General features: G+C 39.7%; 1 protein-coding gene across 1 annotated transcript in view; it reads right to left on the bottom strand.

Moving 5' to 3' along the window:
- The window catches only part of AGBL3 (AGBL carboxypeptidase 3), a 36,591-nt gene extending 21,534 nt beyond the window's left edge, over window positions 1-15,057 (bottom strand). Inside the window, exons 1-5 of the mRNA XM_072400169.1 lie at window positions 14,920-15,057; window positions 12,207-12,989; window positions 6,818-6,983; window positions 5,415-5,541; window positions 3,726-3,826 (exon numbers count right to left, since the gene is read on the bottom strand). Coding sequence (XP_072256270.1) covers window positions 3,726-3,826; window positions 5,415-5,541; window positions 6,818-6,983; window positions 12,207-12,904 — 1,092 coding nt within the window. The 5' untranslated portion in view covers window positions 12,905-12,989; window positions 14,920-15,057. The remainder of the gene's footprint in view (window positions 1-3,725; window positions 3,827-5,414; window positions 5,542-6,817; window positions 6,984-12,206; window positions 12,990-14,919) is intronic.
- Window positions 15,058-15,338: the final 281 nt, after the last annotated feature.

Genomic DNA, 15,338 nt, shown 5'->3' with positions numbered 1-15,338 from the left:
GCTTTGCCACTCCATATAGCTTCAACAGAGCTACAGGCCCTGAGAGACTCTTTTTCTTTTACTTGGCAGGTAGACTCTATCAATTACCTGGGGACTCATATCACCTCCAAATACACCCAACTATACTCCCACAATTTTCCCCCGCTAATACGGGAGGTGAATAACTCTCTGGCCAAATGGAAAACGCACCCCATCTCACTTTTGGGTAGGATAGCCTCGGTGAAGATGATGCTTCTCCCTAAACTTTTATACCTATTTGGGACGCTACCTGTCAGGGTCCCACCCCAGGTTCTGAAAAAACTTCAATCCGATTTTTTGCGGTTTATCTGGGCTTACAGAAGGCACAGAGTACCTAAACACATAGTTTGTGCGCCTAGGGGAGAGGGTGGACTGGGAGGCCCAGACATTCACAAATACTATTTAGCGGCTCATCTCCGGCATGTCCTACAGTGGACATCCCCTCATCCCCCTAGTGTAGGGGTAGAGCTGGAGGCGGGGTGGATTGCTCCGGTCCATCCTAACGTCATGTTGTGGAGCTCCTCCTTATTACTGACGGAGATGGATCTGACAGCACCGATGGGGTTCACGCGGACTATTTGGAGGTCATGCAAGAACAAATTTGGCCTGGTTTCCTCAACCTCCAGATTGACTTCGATAATTTTAAATCCTCAGATCCCAGATAGCCTATCTGGCTCCATGTCAGGTCCGTGGAGGGATAGGGGCTTATTTCAAATCCGGCATGTTTTGGACCCTATTGACCGGCGATTGTTATCTTTCGCTGAACTTAGGGATAGGGTAGAGCTCCCCCGCTCATCTTTTTATGCATATCTTCAAATAAGACATTACATTATGTCCCTACAACCCACAGCCACCTTTCAGGCCCTCACTAGCTTTGAGAGGATAGCTATGGAGGGCCCCCTGTCTAAAGGTACGGTCTCAGCCATTTATCGTCTGCTCCATTCCTGTACTCAGGGACTCCCCAAAAAACATGGTTACATGCTTAAGTGGGAGGAGATACTGGGCCGGTCACTATCCCCTGAGGATTGGTCTGTTATTTGGGAGGCCGCCCATAAGAGCTCTATCTGTACCCTATACAAGGAGAATCAATATAAAATCTTACTCAGGTGGTACCATACACCGGTTGCACTACATCGTCTATTCCCTGAAGTGGACCCCTCCTGCTGGAGATGTAAGAAACATAGAGGGACGTTGGAACATATCTTTTGGTATTGCCCTCTTATTCAACCATATTGGGTACGAGTTACTGATTTAATGTCAAATGTGATCCAACAACAGGTCCCGCTAGACCCCCTCACACATCTATTGGGTTGGCCCTCCTCAAACCTACCGAAAATATCCCGTAAATTGGTGACTCACATCCTAGTAGCGGCGCGAACACTGATCCCTACTAGATGGAAGTCACCTACACCTCCTTCCATGAGCGACCTCCATACGCGCATACAGGAGGTCCGACTTATGGAGTACCTCACAGCACTCCTTAGAAATACGATGGAGAAATTTGAAGTGGTGTGGGAGAGCTGGGACAGTTACTATGCCTCAGTATCCATCTAACTACTTTTGGCTGCTCTTCCTCTTTTTTTATTTGATGATGTCACCATTTGTTCTTTGTCCCTTCCTCCTCTTAATTTCCTTGTTTGTGTATGTTAATTTTATGCATCAAGCTTAGGTTTGGGTTACAGATTGTTTGTTATTCACATGCTATACAATATTGTTACTGATTGTTAACTTCCCTTTGTGTAACTTCCCCCTTTTTCTTTCTTCTGTACCTTACCCAAAAATTCTTAATAAACATACAATTTCCTAAATAGTATCTTGTATGCGTTTTCCTGAGCAGTAATATAAGGTGAACATTTTGCAATTGCTCGCCTAATAGCTTCCCAAGGATCAATTACCGATTTCAGCTCCTCCTCCCATTTAGAAATATAATGTGGATACATGTTGTATATTCTGATCAGAATTCCATAAGGACACTAGACCAGATGGACAAAGGTTATGTAAACAACAAGATTGGAAGGGTGTTATTCTTGAGGGGGACCCTGTATGAATTTTTAATATAGATTGCAAATAATGACTAATCTGCATATAATGGAACAGTTCATTAGAAGGTAGATTCCATTGTTCTTGCAGATGAAAAAGTTTTTATTCCGGCAGGAGAGAATAGTTCATAGATATAATGAATTGGCTTAGATGCCCACCAACTAAAGGCTTTAGTATTTGTATAAGCTGGTTCACATGTAGGGCAATTTATAATCCCTGTTAAAGGTGTATGATTAGAAATCAATCCTGCAGGAATTTTTAATTTATCCCAAAGACCAAAGAGTGTGATAGTGTAGGGTCAGCTATTAAAGGTCTATGGGTACTTGCTATCCACATTACATTATGCAACAAAATAGTGGGTAGTTTCCAATAAGAATCACTAAGCAATGACTGGAGCATTGTAAGAATTATAAAATACCAAGGGTGCCCAGGTAGAGTAACTATGCAGCTTGTGTGGTCAAACTGCAATACCAATGGGAGGGACTGAGACCAGGCATACCTTAAAAAAAGTAATTAGGGAACTACTTTCAGAGCTCACATATGTACCCCCTTTCTCTGGGTCACCTATGGACACTCTGCCACAGCTCTACCCTGCACCGCATTCACCTTTACACTGCCTGTTCATGGATGATATTTACCTCTAAACTTAACTCACCTCAGCACTCTCATCCACAGTCAACAATAACCCTGTCAATGGCTCACCTTTTCATCCATCACTATAGTTCACCTACGAATCCTTGTTCATAGCTTACCTCTGCACTTCGTTACACATCTCATCTCTGCACCCATGTTCACTTTTAAGTAGGGAAAAAGTAAAACCCACTGTAAGCTCCAAAAGGACTGACTCTTAAAAGGACCGACGAACTTAATTAGGAGTGGCTACAATATTTGCTTATAATGTCCCTTATTGGTGATTCTGCCATTACTTGCACTTCTGTATCAGGACAGCAGGAACGAGTTAGAACTATGGAACTCTACTCCTCTCCCACCATCCATACCATGAAATAGCTTGGTTTCATAGTCCTCAGCAAAAAATATATTTGGTACCAGTCAGTACAGGCAGCAAATAAGAAAGGTTCATTTGATGGAGTTTAATTATATTTTACATCAACTTAAACATAAACTAAAGGATCCAGTGCCCACGTCTCTTTCTTTGTTCTGGGTTGGTGAATAAAGCAGAGTAGCATTTAAGGAAAGGTAAGTCTGTACAGCTGAGAAGGGTGCAGGTATAGGCAAATTACAGGTTCATATTAGGTCATATTTTGCCTTTTTTTTTACTATATAGCAGAAAAATAAAGCAAAACGAGCAATAAGCACAACACATGAAGGGGTGTCAGATGGCACTACGCCCTCTAATTTCATATATGATTACATGTGATGTAGGTCTGCTGAACCTTTAACACCTTCTCATCCCCCTAGGCTTGCTCAGCTACTGGCAATCACAGCACGATTTTCTCTGGAAAGTGGAGCCACTAACCTCCAGACACCCGAACTGCCCTAGAAACCTCTGGCCACCAACAAAGGAGAAAAATGCAGTGCTTTCTACTGTCAAGCCCTGTCAGTGAATTAATCTAACTCAGAAAACCAATATATCACAGTATTCTTTGAGTCAGGTACTGCTGACCTGCTTTCGCATACTGAGTATAGCTATATGACGAAAGACTTACCTTGGTGTGGTCTGGGTCACAGTAATCTAATAAAGCATTGCAGAAGTGCTGGCCCAGGGACTCTAGGTCCTTTGTGCTGAAATGAGTTCCACGTCTGTTGCCTGAAAATGGGAGGAAGAAAGGTAATGTGTGGAGATATCAAACTCAAAATAAAACAGGGCAGATTTGAAACAAATATCGTATTGCTCTAAACTGACTAAAACAATATAATAAATGAAATGTAGACATCAAAACCCACCTGCAAAATTCTCTCACCCATTCCCATATCATTTGCCTTGCTTCTGGTCCACCAAATTATAAGCCCCAAATTTTTTATATCAATCCTTAGTTTTCTTTCCTGCATCATGACCACCAGCTTAAAGCCTTTAGTTTTTCATCGGTATCTTGACAGCATGTCATTCTCTTTGTCCACTGACTTTTTTTATTATTCCTGTATCCTGGCAGCACCTTGTCCTAGTTGTCCATTCACTTGTAAGCCTTTAAATTTCTGACATGCATCCTCACAGAACCTCATCTTATTAGTCCACTGACTTACACCTTTTGTTATCTTTACTGCATCCTGGCAGTACCTTGTCCTATTGGTCCACTGACTTACAAGCCTTTTGTTTTCTTTATTGCATCCTGGCAGTACCTTTTCCTATTGGTCTAGCTACAATAAGCCTTTTGCTTTCTCACCTGCATCATGACTGCATTTCATCCTATTGATCTCTCAACTTCTAAACTTTTACTTTACCCTCCTGCATTCTGTAATTTAGTGCTATGTTTGTTCATTCTGCAGCAGCACATAGTTAAATTACTGTATGTGCTGTCTACTATATGAACTTTGACATCCCTGACATGTTTTGATGTGAGTTAAACATTCCTGTGTAAAGACCTGCTATAGTAAGCAAAGATGACTTTAATGTAAGTTAAAGCTGAACTCCACTCAACTTATAAAAATCTATGTTCCACTAATACAATAAGGGTCTATTGCTTATTTACTCCAGGGGGCAAGTAGCAGACAAAGTTACTTACCTCTTTCCTTCCTCCCAAAGTCTCCTTCTCCACAGGAACCAGTTCACCAAAGCCACTCCAAATCTCTAACTGAGCAAGCCAGTTGTAACTTTTGGTCATTTACATCACCAATTGAGACTTGGGGCCTGATTTAATAATGCTCTCCAAGGCTGGAGAGAATACACTTTCACCAGTGAAGCTAGGTGAAGCAAACCTGGAATGGATTTCTTCAATGTAATTTTCTATTTGGTAGCAAATGCTTTGAATCATGGACCAGATCCATCCCAGGTTTGTTGGATCACCCAGCTTCACTGGTGAAAGTGTATTCTCTCCAGCCTTGGAGAGGTTTAATACATCAGGGCCATGGTGACAATATCCCACCTTCAAGAGGTTGGCAACAATTATTGAACCTAAATATTGCTCAGTTATGTGCTAGGTGGTGCATGTAGTGGCTGCATGTGCATGACTTCCCTATTGTGTCCCCCATAACATTCAATTGAGATATTTGTGCTCCCACTGGCAGACCCTATTCCTTAGGTTTCATACACAATCCCACTCAGGAACACAACGATGAAATACAGATACATAATGTGGAAAAATAAAACTATCCCTGGTGAGGAAGCCTATTACAATTTTCCTTCCTTGGTTGGTCCTGTTAAAAAAGCTAAGTTGCAATACACAAAAAAGTGCTTTAACCTAGTGTTGATCCACAGAAAGTTGCCTCCAGGGTGTAACTGTTTTGGATGCCCATCTTCCACATCACGACCCGTCCTGTGCCCTCCTTGTTTCTCTGCACTTTAAATTTACAGCCTGAAAAACAAAACTGAATAGGGTATTGTAAGGATCTGTGTCGTTTTAGGTTACAGGACAATTACAACAAAATGAAGCAACTAAATACAAAGGAAGTGATTTTTGCCCACTTGTGTGGAAATATCTTTAGGCAAATAATAATATTAGATTACACCATGGTAAACGACAAAAAAAGGAGCATATAAAAATACACCAAATACTTAATTATATGATACAAATTGACTCCTGCCATAGAAGGTAGAACACATCACCAACAGCTAGGGTACAGAGTGCAGACTAGTTTAAAGGGGGCACAGGTATGTGTTTATTTATTTACTTCTTTTTACATAGCACTGACATTACACAGCCCTTTACAACGTGCGTTGTCATTACTCTAATTTTCCCACAAAAGGGGCCCACAATCGAATTACGATTAAAGGTCAATTTTTAAGGGGGAGGCCAATTAACCTAGCATGTTTTGGAACATGGGAGGAAACCCATGCAATCGGCTTGCAGGTAGTGTCCTGACCAAGATTTAATTCTGTGACCTAGGCTAGAGTGAAAGCCACAGAGCCAACTGTGTTCTTTATAATGTTCATAACCAAACATCACGGAATAAACAAATGAATCAAAAATTAATATTGACTTGGTTTAGATCTCTTGACTATATTCATCCAACCACATGAAAGCAAAAATCCCTTTTTTAATATTTGCTTGCAAGTAATTGGGTATTCTTTGTAAAGCGAATAGCCTAGATTTCCTTAGGAAAACAGCCCAATTAGGTTTAAAGAAGTTGTAAGGCTTTTAATGGGTACACATCCTTGTGATGTAAAAAATGTAAAAATGTAAAAATAAAATACACTTTGCTTATTTTACAGATAACAGCTTACAAGTATATATATATATATATAATTTTTTTTTGCACTGTTAATTTCTAACACTTTGGGCTCTATTTATAAAACAGGGAATCTAACATTCCCTCAAAAATTCCCTAGTGGGAATCAATAACTACTATTGAAATACATGGACCTGGAAGATTCCCACGAGAGAATCTCTGAAGGAATGTCTGATTTCCTTTTTTATCAATAGATACTTATATCACACTATATTTTACACAGATTTGTTCCTGTTAGTTTCTGCAGCTCTTAGTATCAGTGTGGTCATAGAACTAGGAGTGTGCATAGCTGCACTCATCTAAACTGTTGTAAAGCAGATTTTGAAGTGCAGTGTTTGCATAACCTGTACAAGGAATGATAACTGTTGGGTGTGCCCTTCAATTCTGGTTAACCATTAGGAGAATTAGGAGTTACCTTTTCTGGAGAGTTCTTGCTAAACATGAAGGGAAATAGACGCTCACACAGATATCTTCCACCATTTTGGACACCTCTGCCTTTACAACCATACATGAAAACGTTCTGCTTCCTGCTGTGTCCATGCAGATCACAGTACACTAATATTTCCCGTTCCTCCATCACTCTAGGCAACAAAAGCACAAAGAAATTTAAATGGTATACAGAAGTCGTTTCATACAAATACCACCAAATCTACTTCTGCGTAACACTATTGTCAGTGGGTCCATTCATAATTTGATTAATTCCAACATTTTAATTTAGATATATGAACTTTGCTATATGAACTTGGATATATGAAGCTTTGAGACAGGGATTTTACTGCCTTCAACAAAGTTCTTTTTTTGGGTGTCCATATCACTCCCTAGAGCATGGGTGCCATTACTATGATGGAACAGCAGTCCATTGGTCAGAAAGTGGAACGATCAAGGGATTCCCAGTTACTTTTCTGACCTGGTAAAAAAATACTCTCCCAGCCGCTCTCTTCGCTCCCCCAATGACCTACTACTGACTACTTCACTCTTAACCTCATCACACGCAAAGCTCCAAGACTTTTCTAGGGCTGCCCGGTCTCTCTGGAATGATCTTCATTGTCCAATTTTGCTTGCTCCTACTTTCTGCTCATTTAAAAGAGCACTCAAATCCCATTTTTTCAAACTTGCCTATCCGTCCTCTGTCTTCTAAAACCCTCACTACTTCCCACCACTCCATATCTCCCCTCTTATTGTGTGAGACTTCCCCCACTGCCATGTGGAAAGGTGACAACACAGGAGAGACAGGGACAGAATGTTGCAGCCCTAGAACAGTAAGAGCCTGAAAAAGGACCCTCATGACCACACAATGTGTTGGGAGCATTGGAGCTAAATTCTCTACTTGAAACCTTCCCTACATTAAACAAGCATTCAGCCTTTGCTATCCCAGAAGGGGTACAAATAACTGGAGACTGGAGTTCAGCTTTAAGATAACAACTTTTATAATATAAAAGAAAAGTCATTACGGTAGGTTTCAATCTCATGTACAAGTTGATTATATTTATTTCCAGCTAAGTTTCACTTTAAGCACATTACATTTCAGAGATGGTTAGCCAACAGTAATATTAAGCTTTCCCCGAGTCAGCACTAAATGCATTAAGCATAATATGTTCGATATAGATCTGCCAGCCAAAGATACTTTTACCAGATGATAACTGCGCAAGTTGTAATGCAAAGCTGGGGAAAATGACTGCGCTCCTTATTACAATCAATTCTGCCTGTTGTATTAGACTAAATAGGGCCATTATCTGACCGCGGACTTCTCATTTCCCCAATGCCTGGAACAAGCTCCGGCTTTAAAGGCGACTGGTATGAATTCTTACTGATAATAGCATCAGTTCTAAAGTGTATTCAGTTGGTATTGTTCATGGGCTCCATAAAATGTGACCATGTACTTGTGATCTATAACGTGTTATCTATAAAGTGTGATCTACTTTGCTGTAACAGGGAAAAATATTCAATCAATTAAATCCTTTTTGGATCAACAATCAGTGTCATTTCTTTTTTTATATCATAAGCAATTCATATTTCATAAATTTAGAAACAAATCCAGCTCTTTTTTAAGCAATCTACTGAGCTGTCTAGAACTAGCTCCTACAGAAAACATTTTCATTTTTATTCTGCAGCTTCACAGCCTCTTTTAGTGCCATTTTCCCTACAGAAGAGGGTATGTCTGCCTAGCCAGGGAGTGGGCATTGCAATACATCTTATACAGTGGGAAAGCTGTGATATACTGTCACTGGCCAGGAATGGCTCATCACTGGCTATAGGAAATATGTATATAGGAAATATAGGAAAGTGTTGAACCTAGAATTTTTTTTAAGCCAGGTGGTAAGAAATTGTAGATGGGTGGCAGCTTCTGTATTGCGACCCAACTCATCAGTAACCTCCCAAAAACAGCTGGGGGGTTACTGAGAAGTGCCAAGTGGTACACCCAGCTAAAAGGGGCTGAGGAGAACACTGAAACTGATAAAATGATCCCAGATCTGGTTCTCTGCTTGGCAAGATCAGAACAATGCACAACGAATTAGAAAGGTCCAATTAGGTGTTAAGTCATAAAACACATTAAGTTGAGTTGTGTTTGAAAAGATTTGAGGAAAGGGTCACTACTAGCATATGGTATACCGCCTTGTCAAGCCAATACTTTGTTCTTCTCTTTTTTTTTCTTTAACTTTAGGTTGAGTTAATATAAACATATTGGTGTTAATTTAGAGTTGAAATAGTGTAGGCTGTTCACTTACAAAGTAAATGTGATCAAATTAACTTTGTAAAGAAAACCTAATCAATTTACAAGGAAATGTAAAAGCAGGATTTTTTTTTTGCACATGATTGGATGGCTAAAGTCAGCAGCTTCACTTTATATTCATGAACCTCCTGATCCAAAAGCACTGGATATTCTGTAATGATAGGGGCAAAGTAGGAGTGAGTAGAAAGTGGTTTGAGGGCTGGCTTTATACAAACCATGTCAATCTGAACTTATTGAGCAAAGTGACTGGGTCTCTTTAGTGGTGATGCTGATCTATTGCACACATAATTATGTTAGATTGTATGCTAGACACTCAATGTCATTTAGAATGGAAAAGATGAGAAGATTTCAGAGTTCCCCCACACTTGTTTTAACCAGCTGGGAAGACCATAAAAAAAATGATCCCAAAATTGGTCTTTAAAATATTGTAAGAAATAAGACTACATGGCTGAACCAAGGTACAGTATATCCAATTACTATTTGATCAGAAAAAGAACTATTCCTCTTGGAGATATTGGACCATGCTTAATAGATTTGTTCGTTCCCTCGGATCAGCCTTGAGTTTATAGGTTTAAGGTTGCAGGTTTTAAATATATAATTTTTGCCTTTTGTTTAATCCTACGTATTCATGTGCCTTTCCTAAACTATGTTTCAGGCAGACTCTCTAATTCAGTCTTACCATCTTAGCAAATGCATTTGTATGGCTCATTTTAGTATTTACAAAGCAGAAGCAGGCCCAGAAATCTAAAATCTAAAATACATTTTACAATGTATACAACTGAAGCAGATGTATTTTTTCACAGAAATTGACTTGAAAAAGGCTCCGATTTGCCCAGGCTGACCACTAATGACACCACTAGAGGGCACCAAAAATCAAGACACAGAATAATGCACAGAACATTGGCATTGCAGTGATAAAAAATATTTTTTTTCTCCAGACCTTATCAGATAATTTAAGCTACACTGTGATAAATGCCAGCCGACTTGAAAATGAATGACAGCAGCAGACAGACCATTAAAGCTAATCAGCCTGGCGCTGGGAGATGTAAGCAGTTGGAGTGGAAGGTAAACGGGCAGAGATGCGATCTCTTGGGTGCCAGCAGCTAATAACATAATAATAACGATTATTATCTTTGATTTCATGCATAAAAGGTTGCAAATGTCTCTCCTATTGCCCAACAATGGCAAGGACTGTGAAACAGTAAGCTACCGCTGCTAGACAGGCTCGGAGTTACTGAATGAAGTTTTAATGTTGTTGTAAAGCAGAAATAGCTGCAAGCATAGAAGGTGTGAATGGAAATAAGTGTATCCTAATTTATTAAAGAGAACCTGTCAGTTTTTTAACTAATACATGCGGAACAAGCTGTTCAATCAGCTTTACAGCTACCTCTGAGATGAAGAATATTTGTAAGGTCTGAAGCTGTAAGGTTTTCTCTAAAGAAAAGCTAGCTATAGATATTTTTTTATGCTAAATGCAACATACTCAGTAATGTGTAAAATAAATTATGAGTCAGAAATGGAAATAATCCCCCTGCCGATGCATTCAGGTGTTTTTGTCTGCAGACAAAGAATTTATCTCAGGTCATAGTATCGTAAATGGTAATATCTGAAGAGTTCTTGGATGTTTAGACGTCTGACAAAGATCTGTTCCTGCTTCAGCTTTTAACTTTATAGTTTGCCATAATGTTGCAACCTAATCATGGAAGGGAGGGGGGACTAAGGAAATGCTTCTACCTGGCTGCAGAAAACATATGACATATCCCTGCATGTGCAAAAACACCTGACTTGAAAAGTATATTCAGTTAAAAAACTTTTTTTTTTGTTTTAGAACAAATGGGAAAGGGGTGGACCTGGTTTTTGGTATTTTTGTTATTATATTATCAATTAATATATACATTTTTATTGCTGTCTGTGTACCATTGGGGGTGACAAACCCCTCTATTTATATTGGTGATCATTTTCATCAAAAGAGAAATAGTGGGGAAGGCCACCATTTTTGAGATAAGTAAAGATTCTGTTTCATACTTGTTGTGGGGATCACTGTCTAACGGGGAACTGAACTGAACTTTTACGAATCATATACAGAAAAATACAGACAGGTTTTAACCATTCACAAAACTACAAAAATATTTGCCTATACACAAACGTTTAGCTTTAGGATGGCTTTTTAATAAAAAAAAAAAAAGATAACGTTTTAGGAAAATCATAATACTGCTGTTGTTTAAAGTGACTTGTCAGGAATTTATTTATGTAAATGGTAACTAAGAGGTCCAACTAAAAAAAGAATTTCAAGCACCAAGCTAAATAAGGTGATTAAATATATTTACGTGAAATGTTTTAGTGGCCAATGCATTTCTAATTATGTCCAGCCATTCTTGTGTCATAAAGGCAGAAACATACCCTCTGGATATAAATATATACAGTACAATAATAAGTAACATGTTTAGTTTTAGTATTTATATAATATTAAAGATGAAGATGACCAGACCTTCATAGATCACTGCATTGCTAAAGTCTTGTAAATGCCTAACTCCATTATATATATGCCCTGTTTTCAGTGACGGACATAGGCAACTGTAAGCCCTTGTGCAGATATGACCTGGGGCCCCAGTGGGTGCCTCCGAAGAGGGTCTGGATCCCTTGTGCAGTGGCGCATTTTGTACCTCCCTGTGTACAGCCCTTCTTGTTTTACTAATAAATATTATAAAAGATAAAAGAACTTAAAAATTCACTTTGAACCTTGAGTTGAGGCCCCCTTTGTATGATCGGAACTTTGGCCCTGGAGAAGTCACTTCTGTCATAAGCTCTATAACAAGGCACATATTAAAAAATTGCAAAGCAAAAAGCTTGGTTGGCTATCATTAAACCAGAACGCCTTGTGGCAAAGATAAAGTACAGCAGGGGAAACTCCAGATTGTTTTAGAGTTTTTCAGCTTGAGTTGTTGGGGTATCTCTTTAAAGAAAAAAAAGAATTGGTGGTTTGCAATTGTTAATAAATGTTAAACAACAGCAACAGCATAAAACAACAGCAGAAATTACAATCATAGATATTTGAAGGAATTTGCCCCCTTACCGTTTAATCATGTTACGAGTGAACCATATGGATGGAAAGGAGTCTTTTAACCTGGACTTGTAGTTACGATTGAGATCTCGACCAGTGAGGGAGCAGCGGTAGTTGCCTACAATCACTCCATCTGGATTTAACATGGGAACCACTTTAAAGACAAAAGTGTCCCTTAGCAGCTTAGCATCATTTTGAGAACTCAGGATATAGTCCAGAAAGCCTTTCATAACCCAAGAACTGTTGGTCTCCCCTGGGTGAACTCTGGCTGTCAAAATAACAGCCTTTTTCTTCTTGGGTTCCCCAGCAGCTTGAGAAGGGTTGGTAATGGTTAGCACATAGACAATGTTGCCAGCTAATGAATGACATAAGACTCGTATCTTGCAGTAATTGGAGCGCTCTGGGTCGCTGGCTATCCCAGCCAAGTAGTCCTGAAGGTTGGAATAAGTATAGGGGTAACAATGGGCAAAGTAGCAAACGTCTCTACTGTGTGGGAACCTGAAGGTCCAGGACAAGGAGTAATAAGATTGTCCATCCCGGCCTAGGTTGTTCTTGTAATACTTGATCTGATCTCCAGTTCTTTGCCATCCTATCTGTTTCCTGGTTGCCTCTTTTTCAGAATACATAAGAGGTTTCATGCCATGGTTGTAGAGGCTGGTTGGTTTCATGAAGTTGATAATTGTAAAGCGGTACAGAATGCCAGCTTTCATGTTTGTCACTCGAAAATAGTACCACTGGGTGTGCCGATCTGTGTATAGGTCAGTACGAAGGGTCAGCTCTTACTCACGTTCACCCCTTAAAGACAAGAAAAAACAAAAATCAGACAAATCAAAAACAAAAAGACAATTCTAAAGTATCGGGTTCAAAGAAAATCAAATGTCAGAACATAGCTTATGCCTCAAAGCTGCTGCACTGTGAACTTAAATCTCTCCAAGACTGGAAAAGATAAACTATCATTGGAGAACCTGGATGATCCCGCAACACTGCAATGGATCTGGTCCAGGATTTAACACATTTGACAACTTATAGGAATTGAGTTTTAGGAAATCTATTTCAGGTTTGCTGGATCACCCAGGTTCTCCCATGATTTCTTTCCAGTCTTGCAGAGCTTTAATAAATCAGGCCCATTGTCTCCTAGCTTTCAAGCATGCAGAACGTCAGGTGCTTAGACCTTTATATGAAAAGTTTAAGTTAAACGTTCAATGTTTCTCAATTTCCATAATATCTTTTTTATCTCTGTCAACAAATTTTCATTGTTCTTCCCTATCGTGCAATGTTCTGAATAGCTCACCTCCAGCAGGCAGTAAACACGATATGGATAGCACAAAAGGCGTGAGTTCACACTGACACGCGGGAGTGCTGTCAGCCTCTGGAGTGGAGGGCGTGAGTTATCCTATTATTATGCACAGCTACTAACTGAATTTATGGCAATTTATTCTATAAAAAGCAGACAGCAGCTCAACTGGCTTGGGAATAAAAAAATGCTTTCCTGCTGAGAAAATAAAAATGCTAATGTGGGTAATAGATTTCTGAAATGGACCTGACTGCTTAAGATACGTGTGTGCAGAATTAAAAGCTGTCTGCAAGAAAGAAAAACTGTCTGTGATTGGTCTATCGGCATTCTGTATTCAGGTTGGATGGGGGTTCTGCGGTTACAGATCACTCTGCGCCCCGGGGAGCCCGCACCTATCAAGTATGGACTGAAGGTACCTTATTTTGGCAGGGCCTCCTGCAGAAACTTGTTAAAAAGCAAATCTGTCATATGACCAACCACTAGGTGGGGCAACTGCACACTGAATGATCAAACTTAAAGGTAAACTCTGCAGTATTATTAGCTAAAGCAGACCTACCACTGAGAGATTTTGTAATCCATCACTGCTGAACTCATTGTAAAGGATGCTAATTGCCTGGATTTAAATCAGTTCCCTGGATTTGCACACATGAAATAAGCATGTAAATAACAGTGTGTCAAGTTGTGTAATAACAAGGCAACACACTTAACCTGTATACTCATTTTAGGTTATTGATTGTTATTATTAAAGAGGTATTATATATTAGAGTATTTACCCAGAGGAAACACACATAAGAACCAGCAAACTCCATGCAGATAGTGTCATGGACGAAATATGAACCTCGGACCTAGTGCTGCAAAGGCCAAAGTGCTAACCTCTGAGGCACCATGCAAACCTAACAATAATACATACATTGCATCATACAAACAATGATGCTTGCACAAATCGATGTACTAAGTGTAATCCCTATCACTGGAGGCAACGGGTAGTCTGGCTAGCTTTAATGGGGCAGTACGTTTAAAGTGGAACTAAACCCCACTATACTCCCATGTATCAGTTCTGTCGCAGGGTGCTGCCATCCTCTCTTCTTCCTTCTTGCAATTTTTAGCCATATTGATTGGTCAGACTGTAACTCCTGTTCACCTGTTCATTCAGTGCTGGCAATTGCAGGAGAAGCCGGGATTGCCAGGTATCCTAGCAGACAACACTGAGCTGCGTATTTGCAGCTCAGCACTTTTGATAGTTCTCTGGAGTGATCAGGCAGGTAAGAATGATTATGGCAGAAGGGACATTGCCTGTTCCTTTCTGCAATAATGACCTGCCCGATTCAACATTAGTTCCCCTTTTAAGAATTTAGTGAGATGTATATGCTTCTATCAGCTCTGTACAGACATACTATACCAGAATGCAGTCAACACGTAGAGTGTGCTTACACTTGAACTGCTTTCTGCAAATTGCCACTCTCAAATCGAGACTCAAACACCAGGGTGGAGTCTGAATCATGGCCATGATGGGGGTGATGGGGGGACACCGGCTTCAGGGGGATACGATCCCCACCTACGCGGGAGCAAATAAAACATGACTCCTTCCATCCTGCCAAGAAAATGGGAAAGGTAAATGACATCATCATTGCATGCATGAAACAGAAAGGAGGGAAATGGGAAGAGTGAGAAAACAATAAATGGACCCAGATATATAATAACAAGATAGGTAAAAAATACTAATAATAAAATAGATTATTTCACAGGCCAGCCTAACAATGATCACTTCTGCCAGAAAAGTGCATAAGTGTTATAAGGGTGAATTTCAGTTCGTACGGCTAATACATAAAACATTTTGTAATTTAAAACAT

The sequence above is a fragment of the Pyxicephalus adspersus genome, chromosome 2 (genome assembly GCF_032062135.1).
Source record: "Pyxicephalus adspersus chromosome 2, UCB_Pads_2.0, whole genome shotgun sequence".
Taxonomy (NCBI): Eukaryota; Metazoa; Chordata; class Amphibia; order Anura; family Pyxicephalidae; genus Pyxicephalus; species Pyxicephalus adspersus.
This window is presented reverse-complemented; position numbering and strand designations above follow the sequence as displayed.